The 18,551-nt window shown below is 43.0% G+C and overlaps 1 protein-coding gene across 15 annotated transcripts in view; it reads right to left on the bottom strand.

Annotated features, from left to right (window-relative positions):
- The window catches only part of robo2 (roundabout, axon guidance receptor, homolog 2 (Drosophila)), a 357,891-nt gene that overhangs the window by 140,616 nt on the left and 198,724 nt on the right, over positions 1-18,551 (bottom strand). For all 15 annotated transcript variants that reach the window (XM_032502179.1, XM_032502213.1, XM_032502256.1 and 12 more), the window contains one exon: positions 14,669-14,995. In XM_032502179.1, coding sequence (XP_032358070.1) covers positions 14,669-14,995 — 327 coding nt within the window. The remainder of the gene's footprint in view (positions 1-14,668; positions 14,996-18,551) is intronic.

The raw sequence follows: 18,551 nt of genomic DNA, 5'->3' as shown, positions 1-18,551 counted from the left end.
GGTTTAGGCTTTCAGATATTAGCTTTGGATTAAATGACATAAAATATCAAAAGGCAGGTGGAAAAGCCAATCCTAGCACCTTAAATTGACGCACTCATCCATGCCCATTTGCAAGCAAATAAATTATTCTGAGGCTGCGGAGTTGTTTCCCCTCTCACAATCTTCCAAAGGCTGTGTGAGGCTGTTTTGCTATTACCAAAAAGGCTGTTTCGGTTGGAATTCCCTGGAATATTAAGAAGGGTTAGGTCTTAGCTTGCTTAGACCAAGCCAAATAAATATTCAGTAATTAGTTCCAGCTTCATACGACGTCAAAATAGGATCCACCAGTTAATGCACCAAAACAAGCCCATTCACCACACTTCAACTCATTCAGGCTACAAAGAAAAGAAACACAAATAAATGAATATATGCCGGGAGCTTTGTCGGCACGGTGACATTGCTATACATGAATGCAAAGCAAAATAACACCCAAAATCAGGGATAAACATACAGTAGATCCCAGAAACACTAACAGCCAGTATAAATACCACACATTTTTATTTATTTATTTACATTTATTTATATCTATAGTGTATTCATATCACAATATTATTACCATAATATTATTTTGATTATGCTATGTATGCATTATGATGAAATATATACAAATATGAATGTACTTTACATAATATATAAGTGTGTGGTACATTTTTCTCCACATATCGCCAACTAATTGTGGAAAAAATAATAGTAAAATAGTAAATGTGCGTTCACCAGTTTTATTTTTTGTCCCAGTTTTATTTTCTAAAGTTTGATTCTTTCTCAACATTGCATCATGATGAAGCAAACATGCAAACCAATTCCTCAATGAATCAATTAGTCAATAATTGAGCTCAATCAGACCAAAACACCTCTCATGTCTCCTATTCAGTTTAATTATGAGACGATACCATATGTGGATTTGCTATGTGATGTCGTTTTTGTCCTCTGTTTTTTTCTCTGATGTTTTATATTGTCAAACCACAGAAGTGGCTTCCTTTTTGGGAACTAACTTCTTTAGTATTACGGCGCCGGCAGCAACATTACTTTGCTTTTTGTGTTGCTACTGTACATAGTCATGGTGCAAATGTGTATAGTATAGTAGTATAGTATAATATGTAGTAATATCACAATGTGACAATATTTTATCACATTAAACATGATGCTGGTATTAGTATGAAATATATATTAAGGCACACCCTTAATGTTTGCAGAAACCAAACAATCAACTTCCCCCACCACTCAGTCATAGCAGGCATCGTCTTTGCAGCCATTACAAGGGCTGATTTACCAGAAGGTAGCAATCAGTCAGGCCTGGCTGCGGCCACCTCCCATGTATCAGTCTGTACATCCCTTCTTGTTCAACAGCTGTGGACTCATATGTTAATGTCCCTCTAACTGTCAGTGTCCATCCACAACCACACCAACCACACCACACATCAATCAGCCCACCCCTGCTGCTTTTTAATCTGTTCCCACTCCCAAGGACCACGAAGACTTCAAAATTACAGTGAAGAAAGGTCACCCCATCCAATTAGAACATCATCAGGGATGCACACTAAAGGGTCATCCCTGGACCCTCGTAGCACATCGTAAATCCTGCACTGCTCAAGAAGGAACACCCACTGGCAGGATTCAGATCGGCTGACTGATGCACGGCTGGTAAATGAGGTGCTAGGATGATCTTTAACTGTTATGGTGGAGAGTGGAGATAACTGATGTACATTTGTATTTGGATTGATACAAGGTGTAATGGCATGTGAAAGTGCCGCGATAGGTTCATTCCTTTAAGATGATCCATGTTATCATCAGTCCATGTATTGACCCTGTGACGACCCCGGGGCCCAGATCAATCAGGTCTCCAATCAGGATTAGATCAAGCTGCCCTCTGCTTCCTTTCTCATAATTCTAGTAGCTTGCTCTTTACAAGGCTTTAGCCCCATAACTGGACACACATATAGACAGAGAAAGTGGCAGGCCTGCTGAAAGAGAGATTTTGGATCAAACGGTCCAATGGAAAGGACCTTGTGGAGACCATTGTCTTAGCTTGGCAGAGAAAAGGAAGCTAATGAGAGAGGGGTCGAGAGAGAGCCAGGGAAAGAGAGAGAGGGTGGGTCAGTGAGCTTTGAGCCTCGTGTGGGCTGATCTAAGCCAATTAGAGACAAGTGACAGCTCAGCTACATGCTCATGACACAACTAGACCATGGCACCGCTCTGAGCCCCAGTACCCCACTGTACAGGCCTGACTTGGACCCCAACAAGCCCTTAACACTCCCCCATGAATGCCTAAATATCCCCCCTTCCACAACCCTCATCACTCCATTCACAGACCGAAGCCAAGGGAGAAAAAGAGAGTATGCTTAACCAAAAGACTGTTCGCTCCCCTTCTGTCCTGTTTCCTCTGCTCTCTGGAAGGAAGCAGCCAGCCAAGCAGAGCTCTCTGCCTTGCCATGGTCGGCCAACTCTTTTGACATGTGATGTTGTTGAGAGTTGCCGTGACGACCAGGCAAATCCACTGACCTTTGCCCCAGCGATTCAAAACTTGTGAACCCGAGACGAGAGAAAGGCAAAAAGCTTGATGGGGGATATGTGAAGTGAGGAGTTTCAATTGAAAAAGGGGGTCGGTTCAAATGACCACTGGCAGCTGTCATTGCTGTGTTGCCTTCTTCCCGTGAGCAGATAATGGTGCAGGGCCTTCCCAGTATACATGAGGGGAGATGGTAGGCCACCAGGTTGTGGGATGTCAGGGCTCCAGCACAGGGCTTGTAATTAATGGGACAGGGCGTTGCACCACAAGGAGCTCAGCGGCACGTGCCACACTGGCGGTAACAACAAAACCTCCTGACACTGTGTGGAAGTGGAGCCAGAGTCACAACAGTTCAACAGTTGTATAAATGTCAACAAATCTACCGCCACCACCACACATACACATGCGTTATTTTGCACGTCAACAATCATATGGAACACCCAGGATGCTGAAATTAGATATGTATCAGTTAATGCATCCTCTCATTCACCCTTGACTGGTCATCAAGTGAATAAAATCTGTGGATTTCGGTTTGGGGGAGAAGAGGCGAGATATGCAGAGATGCAAGATGACAGGAAGGAGTGATGGGGGTTGAGGGACACCCAGCAGGGGGTGGGACAGGACAGCCCTCCGCACGTCTAACGTCTGCCACTCAAGAAAGTTAATGATGCCACGTTCTTGGGCCAACCATCCCCCTGCTGCATGTGGGAAAAAAGACAGACACACAGAGCGAGGACTGAGGGTGGTGTTGCTGTCACATGGATGCAGTCAGAAGAGGTGAGATGCTCAATGTAGCAGGGTGAAGTGGGGGTGGGGCGTGGGGGTGAAAATTTAGGGTCCAAGAATATTTATGACAATCAACACCCCAGTTGACACCATTGAGTGATTTTGAGATGAATTATATACACCCTTTTCTTTTTTTCCAAATCACTGTGCTGTCTCCTGCCCTCATCAGCAGCCTTTATCGAGTCAAGTTACTTATTAAGGTTTATGAGAATTTCTGCTAATTGTATTAGCAGCCAGTCCCTATTGCTATTTGATTTTGTGTAGTGAGAAGGGGGATGGGGATTGGTGTTTTGGCTGCTCGGCTGAAATTGTTATCATCTACAGCCAGTTAGGCAACAGCAATTTAGGGGATAAGGGAGAAATTGAGGAGGGATGGGGGCTGAAGAGTGGCAAGATGCTGAGAGCAGATAACAGAATCTGGTCTAGCACTCAGCAAATGTGCAAGGTTTAGTTTCACAAAATGTCTTACAAAGCAGAAAAGGCCTATTGTGGTGTAAAATGATATAAAAACATGGTAAAAAATAAAGGAGGCTAAAGGCTTATAGATGTCCGAATCTGTCACAGAGCGGGTACTGAGTTAAATCCAGCGGCAATTTGGTTTTGAGGTTACCGCAGTAACAACAGAACTTGAGTACAATAAGAATGAATAAGCTGACAGATGCTCATATCCTTTAGCCTGTAATGGAATTATCTGTGCTTCTCTTCCTCTGACACAAGAATAACCCTGCCTTCTCGGGCTTTTTCTCCTTTCATACATCTCCCAATAACACTAGGGTAACTGTATTAGCAGTCTGTGCAAGAGATGTTCTCCAGACTGCCAAATGGACCCGTATGCAGCTCTGTTATCAAGCCATGGGGTCAGATCATGGTCAATCGATGGTCAGTCACAGGTCACATGCAGAGCTGGCCAAAGGTCAGCCTATCTGGACCCAGAGGTATGACTGGACTATCAACCCCCTGTACTGCACTGAACGGAGCTACTGCAAATCATGTAGACAAGCACCTTCTGCTTGAAGTCTGACAATTTGATAAGAAGAGCAATTTACCGTATTCTCAAATTTCCTATTTTGAATAAGATTAGTCATCCAGGGATTGTAAAAACAATTAACCATGTGTCAACATTTCTAAATTATAGATCATTTGTATTGAATATCAGGATGTTTTTCACAGAACAGGGTTGTGTGTGTGAGAGAGGATAAGTGAATTACTATTAAACTAATAACACATTAGTTGCATAAACTAACAACCGACTAATTTCAGAAATATTCCACTCAACATGTTTTGAATATTATTTCCCATAACCTCCTGCACAGCAACAGCAGCCAAATCGATATTCATGAAGTGTCAGAGTTGTAATTCATGTGTCTGTTCCACATGAACACCACAGAGACCTTTAAAAGAAAGACAGAGAAAAAAGCTAACATGTAAATTTCACAGTTAATGCCTGGCCATGGCTTATGCTGGCCAATTAAGCTGTTCTTTTCAGCTCCATTACAATGTGGTGTCTGGGGTTTCATTTTCCCTTACTGTGCCATTTAGGCTTCAAATGGGCAAATGTTCACTGTGCAAGTTGGATGACAAAGAGGGAGTTTGGAGTCTGTTACAGTGTGTGTGTATGTGTTTGGGCACGGGCATGTGTGTGCATGTGTATATGTGCCTTTGCAAACCCTGTCTTGCGTACGAGTTCCAAACATCTATGTGCTGCTGTGCCTGTGTGCCTCTGTGTGTGGAGGCCTAATTTGTGCATGAAACAGGAGAACGTTAATGGCTTTTAAAGATCGGTGGAGTCAAATGAGCACGCTCATCAGTTAGCCACACACCCCTTGGTGATCACTCAGTGTCGTTGGATTTCATTTCCTGTGGAAGAAGAAGATCTCGGTGGATTCAAGACAAATCCCTGCAATTATAGTCGTGCTTTAGATGATTTACTGCCATCATTTCTGTCTCACTGGGTGGTGGGTACTATTGTGTATGGCATTATTATCAACAGTTATCATTGGAAATACACAAGCAATAACGTTGATTACTTGGGATTTTACTCAAGCAATATCTTTCCAAAAATGTTCCCTTATTTTTTCTCAACACAAAAGCAAAAAGAAAGAGACAGAGAACTGCCCATACACCTAGTCTAAAACACACACACACACACACACTCACACAAACACACACAAAAAAATGAAACACAGGCAAACATGGGAAGCATCTGCATGTTCCTTAATAGCTTTGCCCTGCACAGTGTAGAGCATGCGGGCCAGCAGCAAAAGGCACTGAGATAACATTCTGCTTAGCATTTGAATAGGGTGTTCTGATTTCTATTCAGTTGGCCTTTGCCCATGCTAGTGCTTAAGTGGTCTGGGTGAGTCTGTCTGGTCTCTACTGTGCCAACCAATATGCAGGCTCATATCTGGCAATGTCTGGCAGTGTCCCGGTGTGTCTGTCTGTCCGTTTGGCTGCATGAGTGTCTGGTTGGTCAATAATCAGCCTGGCTAGCTGCTAATCATCGTCCCAGATGCAGAAGCAGGTGGTCACACATACCACAGCTCCCAGTCTCATTCACCATGTGATGTCATCTCACTGCACCTGGTCACACTGCTTTACACATAACTGAGGTAGCCTGTTTCCCTCTACGAAATCCCAGGTCTGTGCTGGTCCTGAAGCTGACAAGCATTGACGTTTATTTCTCAGCCTAGTGGATGCGGCCGCTCCTGTAGTGAACTTGTGGCTGCTGAAAACAAAATAAAACCTGCGTGTCTCCTTCTTCACCTCGGCAATGACTGGGACTGATCCCAGAGCAGTCTAACAGGCAGAGGCAGCAGTCAGGACACACTCCACATCCAAATGGGAAGCCATTAACTCTGCAACACACAAGGTCACCTCCAACTAGACACAGCAGTCACCCAAACTTCCTCTGCTGATATGCCCAATGGATGCAGCGGTGCAGTCATGTAAAGGTCAGGATGTAAAACTGAATGGAACCACAGCTGTCTCGGAAACCACACTCTTTAACACTTGATCTTGTCTCCCTTCACTTTTGAAAGTGACCAAAATGCTTTGAGTATCACTTTCAAACAGCAGGAAAGGAAATGATAGAGGAAGGGAGTGGAAAGAGGAAAGAGAGTGATTGAGGGAGGGAGACAGCGTAGACTGAATGATCAGGTTTCAACTCTAGGTCTGCAGCTGTTAAGGGCTCTGCTAGCTGATAGGTGTCCCTTATTCCAAATGTAATCTAAGCCAAACACACTATCTGTCTACGCCATCGAGAGATCACCAAGTCATAACACATCAGGACCCACGATAACTCTCCTGTTGCCCAGGGCCAAGCCATGCCTGGTATCAGTTTAAGGGACTGCAGAAAAAGAATAAAAAACTATTATATATTATTAAATAGACACAAACCAAGGCACCACAGGGCTGGCAAAGTTATACACTACGAACTCTCAACTTCCTAGGGCCAGTTTTTTCCCATGTATTCCAATCCACCCTTCCCCTAGTTTCCTACTTCCTCTCCATCCACACAGTTCAGTTGAGAATCTAATGAAGCTGAAATGCCGTGTCTCCTATGGTCCCAAATGGCTACTTTAAGGGGAGACTATCCTTAATGTTTGCACAACTATAAAAACAGCCACAAAAGACATTCACCTGATGCATTTGTGTTTGTGTGCTTGTGCGCTTATGTAAGGAGTGACGCAGAATTAAGTGTGCTCAACGGCTTGGAGCAAGATATCCATCAGATTGCCAGTGTGCAGTGTGACAGTTGTAACCCAAAATAAACAGGCTGAATGGTGGGTCTGGTTGAGTCTTGACCCTTCTACAAGATCAATCCTCAGCAGCATTGTGCACCCTACAGTGTTGTGCAAAGGCATGTAGGCAGCGAATGAATGTGTGTTTAAGAATGTGTGTGAAAGTAACCAAGGAAATAATGGGCATTTGTTCCAGGGACATCAGTGCAGAATTAACAACACATTCCACACACCAGAGGGTGAATCAATTCCAACGACATTTGATTCAAACCTATATCAGCTTGTGCCTGAACTTCAGCCCTCTACCCTGTCACCTCCTCCCCAGTTCCATATGATGGATTACCATCTCTGGCAGTCTCAGAGACTATGAGAGTGAGAGAGAGAGAGAGAGAGAGAGAGAGAGAAAGAGGAAGGTGGGTGGGGGAGGTTACTCACTACAGGGACACAGTCATCAGAGGGGAGCGCTGGGTTAAGGAATTATGGTTTGACAGAGATCTAGGGTGGATAGGAGAGGGCAAAGGGGTTTCCAGGGGTCAGAGGATCCAATCCTGGCTGGACTCAATGGCAGCCACCCCCAGGACGCAGAGTCTACAGGGATTTCACTCAGGGTCACATTTTCGATTAATATTATTATTACTCACTTGTCCCTTCGCCTACTTGTCAGCAAATAGAGTGGTATCAGACATACACATCTATGTGCTTGCATCTAAATAGCACACCTGTGCAGCAATTTAAAATAGACTTAATTTGGAGAACCCCATGTGTTAGGTTATCTACACACAGGAAGAACGGATTAACAGACTGATAAAGTAAGGTATTTTCTGGAATGTAATTTGATGATAATCAAGATAAATCTGCAAAAGGCTTGAATAAAATACAACCATAAGTCCACATCAAAACAATAATCAAAGTGCAATCCACCCGTGAAAGTAGGAGCCTCTCACCCTGTCTGTGTTTTAAAGCTGATCAATAATCAGCCTGCAGACAGATTTTAATAATTTACAACTCAGCATGCACCCCAAACTGTCTGATAAGAATGAAAGAAATGGTTAGGCAGGCTAAGTTTATTTCATGGAATGAGCTTGTTGCAATTTAGGGACTCAATGTTATTGCAAAGATTTATTTCTCAGTCACTGCAGAATGAGCACTGATGGTGTAATGCATGGGTGAAGAGGCACGTGGGGGTGGAGGGAGCAAGGAGAACGAGGAGAGAGGAGGCAAAATGCAGGCAGGAGAGACAAAGCAATAGCCCTGCATTGTCAGAGTGGAGAGGCCATCAATAACAGTGTCACTATAAAGAGAGAAAGAGGGATAGTGTGAAGGATCAAGAGTAGGGTTTATAAAAGAAACACAACAAAACCCGGTGCGACGGAGACTTCATCTTGCCGGGCACTAATGGGCGTGAGAAGCAGCTAACTCAGCATTCTCCGCTTGACGGCTCACTCCTCTGCTGACAGGCCGTGGTATCCATAACGAAGCGCCACACACTTGTTTAATCCAGTTTATAAACTCAAAAGTGACACAATGGTGGAAGTAGAGAGGTGGAGAGTGAGGAAAAAAAGACTAATAAAGGGGCTGAGGAAGAAAGTCAAAGGTCATCCCAAACTTGGATCCATCAGTGCTCCATCTCTTTTCCACCTTCTCAGCACAGCTCTTACTCTTACTCCACTAGTCTTATTCCAGTATAGCTGTCATCATTCAGCACTACCACAGTGCAGGTGTGCTATATTTCCTATCTTCAGCGCTACACTCTTTTCCTCTGAAGGTAAGAAGGTAACACAGACAGGCTGTTTCCCTTCAATGAAGTTGGGGAGGTCAAAGCTGGGACACAAGGCCCGCTGAGGATAGCAAAACTGCAGTCTCAGGACTTATCATGTGTGTGTGAATGTGCTAGTTTGTGTGCGTGACAGTGAAAGGTCAGAGTGCTGGTAGTGACTGCAGTGTATTCATATGATTTATCTCCTTGTGAGAGGTTTCCAAATATCTGTTTCCCAGTCTCTTCCTGTGCAGAGGAGTTGGACTGTTGCGGGTGACTCCTCATTTACTGTGGCCATCTGTGGCTAATAAATGAGAGAGCAATCGGCATGCTGCTGTATATGGTTGGCGAGAACTGTGTGTGTGTAAATCCCAATAGATAACAACACCTTTTTACAGAGGTCAGAAAACTAGCTGCACAGACACAGAGCTGACACATTTAATCAGGGAGTTCTCCTCTCTCACAGTTTATCAGGGGAAGATATTTCTCACACACTTGCCTGCTCTCATCTCTCTTATCGCAGGACCACATTCTCACCTTTTCTGCGTCTATACTTTCTGCATTTTCCTTCCGCGCTAAACTTGGCCACCTTAAGCAAGAAATATCAATAGTCCTGGAATTATTTTTGGGTTAAGACCCCAACACCACTTTTTGACTCTATCAAGTGAGCCAAAACAGAGCCATTCAAAGGTAAATAAGCATGTAATAATTTGGTTTTAGACTGACCCTCAACTCTGTTTTGCACATCTCACCACATACTGTAAACTCAGACACACTGACGTACTATGAGACTAAAGCATATTTAAATACTAATTAGACCGTGCTTAGTTTTTGAAATTGTGTTCATTTCCAAACTGTGGCATGCATCATTAATGTGCTGTAATGGTTGCATTGTTGCTGCTTCCTTCATTACCCTTCATTATTTCTCAAGGACTTCAGTGCAGATTAAACCTCAGCCTACTGGGGTTTACACCAGTGTGAGGGCAGGTGATTGTGTACAATTTTTTGAGTGTGTGTGTGTGTGTTGTTTCTGTGCATTTGTCACTCAATTTTCTCATTTCTGAAATGGAATAATGAGCCCAGATGAGCTTGTGAAAGGCTCTACAGTGCGGCTCAGCCTGACTCCCCACCTGGCCTGCTCCTCCTGGCCTGTCCCTTTATTAGCTTCCCCTCATGCTGGACACAACAGGAACAGCTTGGTACCCTCCTCCTCTCTTCACCACTCACACCTCTCCCAACTCTATTTTCCTGCTAATTACCTTGTTGTACGAGCACCAAATGCTACCTAACGATTCACTTAATTGCAGAAGTGGTACATTAGATGATATCAAAGGACCTTTCTAAAAGTCATCCAATCCCATTCCAAGCGGCATTTAGAACCAACCCAAGACATCTGTTTCATTTCTGTGTCATTTGCATTTTTAAAGGTTACAAACTGAACAAAGCAGCAGAGGATACAGATCTACACCTCAAGATATGGTGTGTTCGTACCTTCGCAATGCCTCTCTCCCCAGACGATTACACACATTTAATATACACAAAACCACATACACGTCAGAGGGCTTGAGTCGCGTTCAACACTCAATTAAAAGAACAACAGTTCACCCTACATGCTTGTATTTAAAGCACTTTTAACGCTAGCTACACATCCTCCTGAAAAGATTGGGACTTATTAACATTTTCATGGGATTCTATCGCCCCAGGTGTGCCTTGTCACACTTACATATACACAGATATCTGCAGTGCTAGCAATTTATTCAGCAGCGGTGGCTGCAGCTAGCATTTCTGACACAGGCTTCACAATGATTTATGAACCTGCTCATTGACCTAGTTTATTCTGAAAAGAGAAAAGGTGGCACATCCCCAAGTAGTATATGCGGCATATCCATCCCATGGAACTGGCCTGCAATCAGTTTTGAAGAGCATGGGAGGTAGAATAAGATTACAAAGACTGCTTATATACCCTCAAGACAACACATGTTCAAGTTTTCCCTCTTCTGAAGTACAGCACAGTGAACAACACCTATGATGAAAGTTCTTCACAAATAAAGCACGCTGATGTTCAAGCACTATCCTCACACTCTGCACATGCCCATGAAGTTAGATAACATAAAACAGTTCATGCACTTCTCCAGCCATTTGTGAACAATTCAACACCAAACACTTAAAGGATGACATTTTAGAAAGACTAAGCCCAGTAATGGCACAAGTCCCCCCCCCAATCTGGCCCACATTAAAAATGCAGAGGTACCTAGAGGCCTCTTCCTCTCCACTCCACCTTTACTCCTCTAACAGAGAGAGTGGTGAGAGCTGCCCAGCTTGATGTCCAGCATGCAGCAATGCCGGTTAGCTCAGTGGACACTGAGTTCAATCTGTTTCAGAGCTGCAATTAAATTATCTCACCGGGGTCCTGCTCAACCACTCGTGAAGGGAAGGGGGGCAAAGGTGTGTTCAATACGAGGAGGGGGCGGAGGGAGGTAGAAGACGAGGGGGTGCAAGACATATCATACACACAAACCCAGCTCAACACGGATATAGATTTAAATGCTGCTTTTTCTTGTGTGATTAGCTGTGGCTTTACAATCACTAGACGGATGTCAGGACCTGATAAAGCTAATCACTGCAGTAAGCCAATGTGGGATTTAGCACCCCCACCATCTTCTGCTCCCCCAGCCCTCCCCCAAAAACCTGGCTGAAAGAGAAAGCCAAGAAAGCCCAGGGTTAAAAACAAACCGGGCATGGAGCGCTCCGCAAAATGGCCCTCCCTCCTCTTTGGGAATTATGATAGCCTTATATGTAAGAACAAAAACACATAAAGAAAACACACCGCAGATGGTCATATCTTTGTGTCATGTTTTTTTTATGTTTGATTGATTATGCCCTTGTTGCTATTGTCAGTAATATTTACCATCGGTCATGATTATTTGATCTGTTAACTACATTTAAAAGGCAGCCTAATACTACTGTATATTTAGGAGAGATGGAGGGAGAAAGAGAGCTTAAAAGAGAGAGAGAGTGCTCTCAAACAATAGATATAGCAATATGGTGAAACACTAACTAGGACTGACTAGGTCCATTCTGGTGCCCTAGGCCAGACACATGATTGGTTCTGACACCAATCCTGAAGATGAGCTTCGGGACATTCCAACTCAAAAACCTTTAAGTTTCTCGTCATTAAAGTTGCAACAAGTCATTGATATCTTAATATAATACCCTCCCTGTATATTTCAAACTCCTTCCTTTTTCCCGCATCTTCTCAATTTATTCTAAAATGCCTCTAAGGGCTTTAGTCTGTTCATAATCCAATAATTTATATTAACAATATATTACTTTTATTAAATATCTATCTATCTAATCTATCTAATTAATATATCTAATATCTACTATATCATGATATAATCAAGTATCATAGTAACTGTCCCTGTATGAACTGCACTTGACCCACCAGCACAACAATTTCCTACACCCACACTCCATCACAGTCAGGCCAACACTGCTGTCATTCTCAAACTATGTGTGTCTCAGGTCGGGTCGGGTCAGGTCAATAGACGCAAAATTGTGTGAGGTAGTGTAGAGCCAATAGCAGTTTATTTATTAATGGAACTGGAAGATCGACTTTGACGACCAAAGAAATGTAGATGGAATCCATTACATTTGAAACTATTTGCCAGAACTGTTTTAAATGTATCTATTTACTATTGTGTTTTAGATACTGTGGTTATTTCATGTTGTGCTGTATTGTTGTGTGTCTTCTCCTCATGTCTGTCTGCTGGCTGTACAAAAACAACTGTCCCTCGGGAACAATAAAGTTACCTTGAACCTTGAGTTTCAAGTACATTTTTTTGCAATAAGGCAATTGGGGATATGCAGCCTCATGATGAGAGACAGAATCAAAGCTTTTGACTTAGTGGAGGCTGACACTGTACTTTACTTTTTTATCAAAATGGCATTGCACAGCCACAGCAGGAACAAAGTCCAGTTCTGTATCCTTGTTTACTCAGCGTGTGGCCTGAGGCTTTGCTCTAAACCTCTCTCTCTCAAACCCAGTATCACTTATAAAACCAATCATACATGTGCTCTTATTTCTTCACCTTGCCAGGTCTTCCTTATCCCCTCACTCCTGGCTTCCTGACCCCTCACCTTTAAGCCATTCAAAGAGTAAATGCCTCCGTACAACCCCCTCTGCTGCTCAACCCATATAACATAAGAGCGTACTGAAAAGAAAGGCTAAAAACAGTATGAGGGGGAATAAATAAAATAATCTGGAGACTTCATCAATTTTTCATGAATTTTCATTTAGACTGGGAGAGCCCTCTTACAGCAATCGATAGATCAAGCTGCTGTCATGCCGTTAGCACCTGGGGGCTGCTGGGAGGCCCTCGGGAAGGCAAGTGACTGGATCAGAGGCAGACACCAACCCCCTCCTCTCCAACACACAAAGTCCATTTCCCAAGGATCACAAACCAACTACCCATCGTACTACCAATTCAATTCAATTTCAATTCAATTTTATTTATAGTATCAATTCATAACAAGAGTTATCTCGAGACACTTTACAGATAGAGTAGGTCTAGACCACACTCTATAATTTACAAGGACCCAACAGTTCTAGTAGTTCCCTCCAGAGCAAGCAACAGTGCAACAGATCATACCAGATACCACTGATCATCGCCATCACCTAACTACAGTCACAGGTCCTTTTTAACAGGTCCTTCATTTTTATTATTTATTCTGTTCAAAACATGATTAAACATTTCATTACCAAAATGTTTGCTTGTGTTATGTTTACTGTGGGGAATGGGAGCTTAGCATTTCACTTTAATAATGACTCAAAATGCTTAAATTTGTCATTTATTATGATATGAGATCTTAAGGTCTCCTCTCCATTTCAAATCACGCAATTCAAGAGAAGCATCCAAAAACACAAAATGGGATTATGTTTCTTGAACATAGCCCTTGTTACTAAAAGTACCAGCAGTTAAAACAACATAAGGACATGGAGACTGCTCCATCTCATGGGCAGTCGAGGTGCCTGGGAGCATCTCCATAGGAAGCCCAGCCTGAGCCTGCTGGGGGGGAGGTTCATCTTCAAAGGTAATTCGATCCACAGCTCAGGTTCTGCCTGTCACTGTTCACCAAAACAGTCCGGGCAGCCTGTGTCAAATATCCTCAGGACTTTGATCTGTGCCTGTCGTTCTACCCCCATTCACCTGTGAGAGACCCATATCTACCACATCACCATGGCCCTCTCATACAGTTTCACAGTTGTTCAACATCCAACTCAAAGGTCTGCAGACAACTTCAATCAAACTCCCTTGAGGTAAAAATATATCAAATGTACTGTATCTCAAGAGCGTGGTGGAAAAACTCATTATGTACAACTCATTATTTTACCCAAACAATGAGACACATAGTGGGACTGCAATCAAGCACATTTGTTCCTTTTAGGGCTACAGGAAATGATTACAGTGTTTGCCAATAGAAAACACAGAAAGCAAGATTATGTCAAGTCTTTAAATAGTGTAATTTCAGTTGCCTCAAATAAAATGCTGTTTTGTTTACTGTCATCCCCTACAGTAAAAAAAAAAATGTAATTTTCCATTATGTAAATGGTGGAAAAAACTGGATAATTGATAATGCCGAAAGGAAATGTTCAAATAGTATCTCTTATTTATGTCATTCTGTATGTAAATCCAGTCTTTCTCTCGTCTGGAAGCAGCAAGATCAAGACTTTTCTTCATTGAGCCAAATAAATTAATTCAATTAAGTAAGCAAAATAATTTCAGCAATGCAGCAAAGAGGATAAATTAAGGAGAAAAAGGAGACAGAGTCTTGACTCACATGCTACTTCCAGCGAGGCGTTGCGGCTGACAGCTTCTCCCAGGTAGTTCCGGGCCACGCAGACATAGGCTCCCTCATCAGGTTTGCTCCGTCGTCCATGAACGATGCGAAGGAAGAAAAGCGAGCCACTGGGCAGCAGCATGCGGTGAGAACGTGGGTCATCTTTGTCGGTTTCCACCCGCTCTCCATCCTTGTACCACTCCACTGTCGGGGTTGGCCGCCCCTCCGCTTTACAGTTGAGGGTGGCGGGCTCCCCTTTCGAGACAATCAGGTCAGAGGGGTGCTCCACAATCCGGGGTGGGGAGTCCTCTTGGCGCAGGCGGGATCCTGGAAGAGAAAAAAAAGAAGAGTTATTAATCATAAAAGAACAGCATACAGACTTTTAGCATTGTTTCAGTTTGACATTTTGATATAAAAAAGCCTGCGATCAACAATGATCAACAATGTCTCTTGCCAATCTTGACAAATCAATACTATAAATAAATAACTACATAATCAAGAATATTTGTAAACAAAACTATGGACATCTGCTAAAATGTAACTAACTTTCATCAGAACACTAAGACTGATGTTAATTTAAAACCAGGTGCCAAAATCAACATTGCTTGGAAGAAGGATATTTTCCTAAACTTGGTGCCACCGCTGGCCAGACATGGACAAGCAGTGGAAAATGGATGCATAACTCCAAGTTATAGTTACTAAAGCTTGTCTTGGGTTAAATGCATGTCAAAAACATATATTAAACCCTTTAATCACCATTTCAAGCCGATCAAAAAGCAGCCATCTGCTCTCTCAACCCTATATGCAAGGGCTCGTGGGTAATTGGACCCATGGGTGAACAGTGAATGGAAGCATACAGTCCCAGCTTACATCTGAACTATACACACCCCCAAATTATATATTTGGCTTTCACTGGGGTGCAAACAAGTACAACTGTTGAGTCCACTGTTGTAGACGTGTGCATGTGATGGGAATATGAATGCCGGGGTCCAGACTAATGTCAAATGCTAATCCCCCATGGCTGAAAACCTTGGCCCACTTCTTTTTATTAGGGCTTGCAGTGGGTGAGCTCTCGGAGTCTGGCAGCTAAGATAGTGGTCCCCAAGCCAGAGTGCTCTGTGTGTCTGCGACCAGGTCTTAACCACGGAGATAAGATGCTGTAGGCCACACATGCACATTTACATCACAGAGGCCCTGGGAAGCATGCAACAATCAAAGAGTTTGATCCAGCATCGAACAATCAAAGACACAGTAACGGGAATGGGGAATAAGGCAAACTTTTCAACAGCCCTTCCTTTATCCGCTGTCTTTTGAACCACGTTCAATACCCCATCAATAACTCGGATTCAGTTGGCAGCCAAATGTTAATCAGTCAGTGTTGTATTAAGTAGAGTGCCGGGCTCTTTGTCTTAGAATTAGTTGTTGCAGGTGTGCATGTGATTGAGCTGAGTTGATGACTGTGCCCTTCCCCGGGGCAGTGCAGTGGGGTAATAGGACAATGCCTACTGCACAGAAGAGCAGTGTACCACATAAGCCTTTGTGCTTATGTAAGGACTAATTTCTAATGGGATGAAGGCAAAACAGTGTTTGCACATGTTCCACTACCCCTAATATTGGAATATCTCAGGGGATACTGAGACGCACTGTACCCTGGTCTTTTCTGCCCGAGAGTCTGTGGGTAAAGGTCAGGCACAGTTAGAAACCCACTGATCAGCACAAAATACACTTCAAAGACTTCGAGTGTGCACACACAAACATTTATACACACACACACACACTGTGTAAATGTGCACTAGTCCACTATTTGTCCTAACAGGGATAAGGCATCAGACAGTGGCATATTGACCCCTGAACAGGAGGTATAGTCTGTTCTCTCTGCTTCCTAATTTGAGCTAATTCCTGCCATTTCCCCGTCATTGATTAGTGATCAGGCACACTGTCTTCCTCTAAGTGGGGCCACAGCCAGGGGTTTGTAGTAGTAGAGGGCGGGTGACCAAGTGCAGGATATAATCTCATTGGTATGATGTGACAGACTATAGTATATATATATATTTATTTATTTACTTATTTATTCATATTTGTTATATATCTGTTTTGGAACAAAAACCTACAGCATGCAGCTGGCAGTTTCTAACCAAATCTATTTCACCAGTGGTAGGTAACAGTAACCTAGCAAGCAGTCAGTTTCCCTGTCAGTACGTGGGCAAGTTTGTATTCTGGCAGTCAGTGACCTAATAAATGAAGCAGTAATTAACACTTTGACATTGATAAATGGAGGGCATGATAAAGGACGGACATGGAGACCCCCATCTTCCTTAGATAGAGTGTCAAATGCACATTTATTCTTATCTCATTGGAGCATCTGTTTTCTTTATAATCCACAGGCCCTGCGGTGGCTTTACACTAAGGCCAATGCGCATGCACAGCACTAAACTGCGGCGACTCCATTCAATTTACATCAGTCTAATTTCTTTAAATCCAATTTGTATTCCAATCTACTGCCTTCTAATCACTTAAACCTTGAGTCTCCATCTGCTCTCCTCTTTCCACTGGAAATGAAAACAGCAGATGCCTCTACAATTGTCCTTTCACTGCCAGAAAACGCTGAGCTTGGTGCACAGAGGGCCGGACGTGACTGGTCAGTGTCCTTCCTGAGTAGAGGTAGTCAGGTGTAGAGGTAAAAAAGGTTAAAAGCACATCCATATGCCATGGAATATGTTTTAGAAGAGACACATCAATCTAAATACTGGACAACCTCAACTTAAACCTCGGCAGTTGCTGAGCGAGCTTCACTTTCAAAAGCACAAACTAAAATGGTTGTGCCTTCATCCGTGTTTTTTAATGTGCCCTTATGTGGTTTCTATGTCCTAGTGATGCTGTCCATGAACATCAAATAAAAAACCCTATGTATATCCCAACTGTCCTCCCATCAAGTCAAGCTCCTAAGAGAAGTGAAAGTCAATTTTCAGCTTCCTATAGGGCCCCCTTTCTCACTCTCTTTACGGTAAATGGCCTTTCTGTTGCCCTTTTAATGTGATCATTGGTGCTGTGCAATCAAGGGCTCTCTGAGCTGAGGCGAGTGCACTTCACTGGGTCTCAGGGCACACGCTCCAATCAAAATGCTGTGTTTCCCCCTGTCTGCAATAACACCACCATTACTTTTCACCATTGCTGTGCAGTCATCCTCTCCTGAAGGAAAGCAGGAACCAGAGAACAAACAAACAAGCACACAGACAGAGAATGAAATCAGAGAGGGATTACTGAACCAAAAGCTGATTCTCTTCTGCCTTTTCTGTCAGTCTACTTATGTCAGCTTCACTGCAATCGGATGCAATTTTGCAATGCAGCTATCCAAGAAATGTGAAGTTTTATGACATTATAGCTGACTCTATTGTGTTCTTATATGGTCCAAATATCTCACTTCACATTTATCATTGAAAATAACTAAAGGCATGAAAGGTTTAACACAGTTAAACAATAATATGTTATATTTGTTATCATATCCAGCATAAAAACACTACTTTAACTATTATAAACAGCTTCTTCTCCCCACTGACCACACACATAGCATGTCTCTTTTCTATTATCTTTGCCACATATTTATTCATGTGTGCAACAGAAGGTCAGGCCTTTCATGATCTTTTTGTAATTATTTTTATTAGCTCCCAGGAGAAATTCGAGCCCACCAACCAAATCAATACCCACACCAGTCTCTGCCAGAGCATAAAAGGAAGGGCTCCCTAAAGAGATATTAGTTATTCGGCAAACAGACTTATACGCTGATCACAGGTAACCAACGGCAACCTCGGACCAAGGCAAAAAGTTCCAGTCACTAAGGCTCCATAAAACATCAAACATTAAAAACCAAGGTCCAGGCCAAGAC

The sequence above is a fragment of the Etheostoma spectabile genome, chromosome 3 (assembly GCF_008692095.1).
Source record: "Etheostoma spectabile isolate EspeVRDwgs_2016 chromosome 3, UIUC_Espe_1.0, whole genome shotgun sequence".
Taxonomy (NCBI): Eukaryota; Metazoa; Chordata; class Actinopteri; order Perciformes; family Percidae; genus Etheostoma; species Etheostoma spectabile.
Note: the sequence above shows the minus strand (reverse complement) of the source record. Positions and strands in the feature narration are given on the sequence as shown.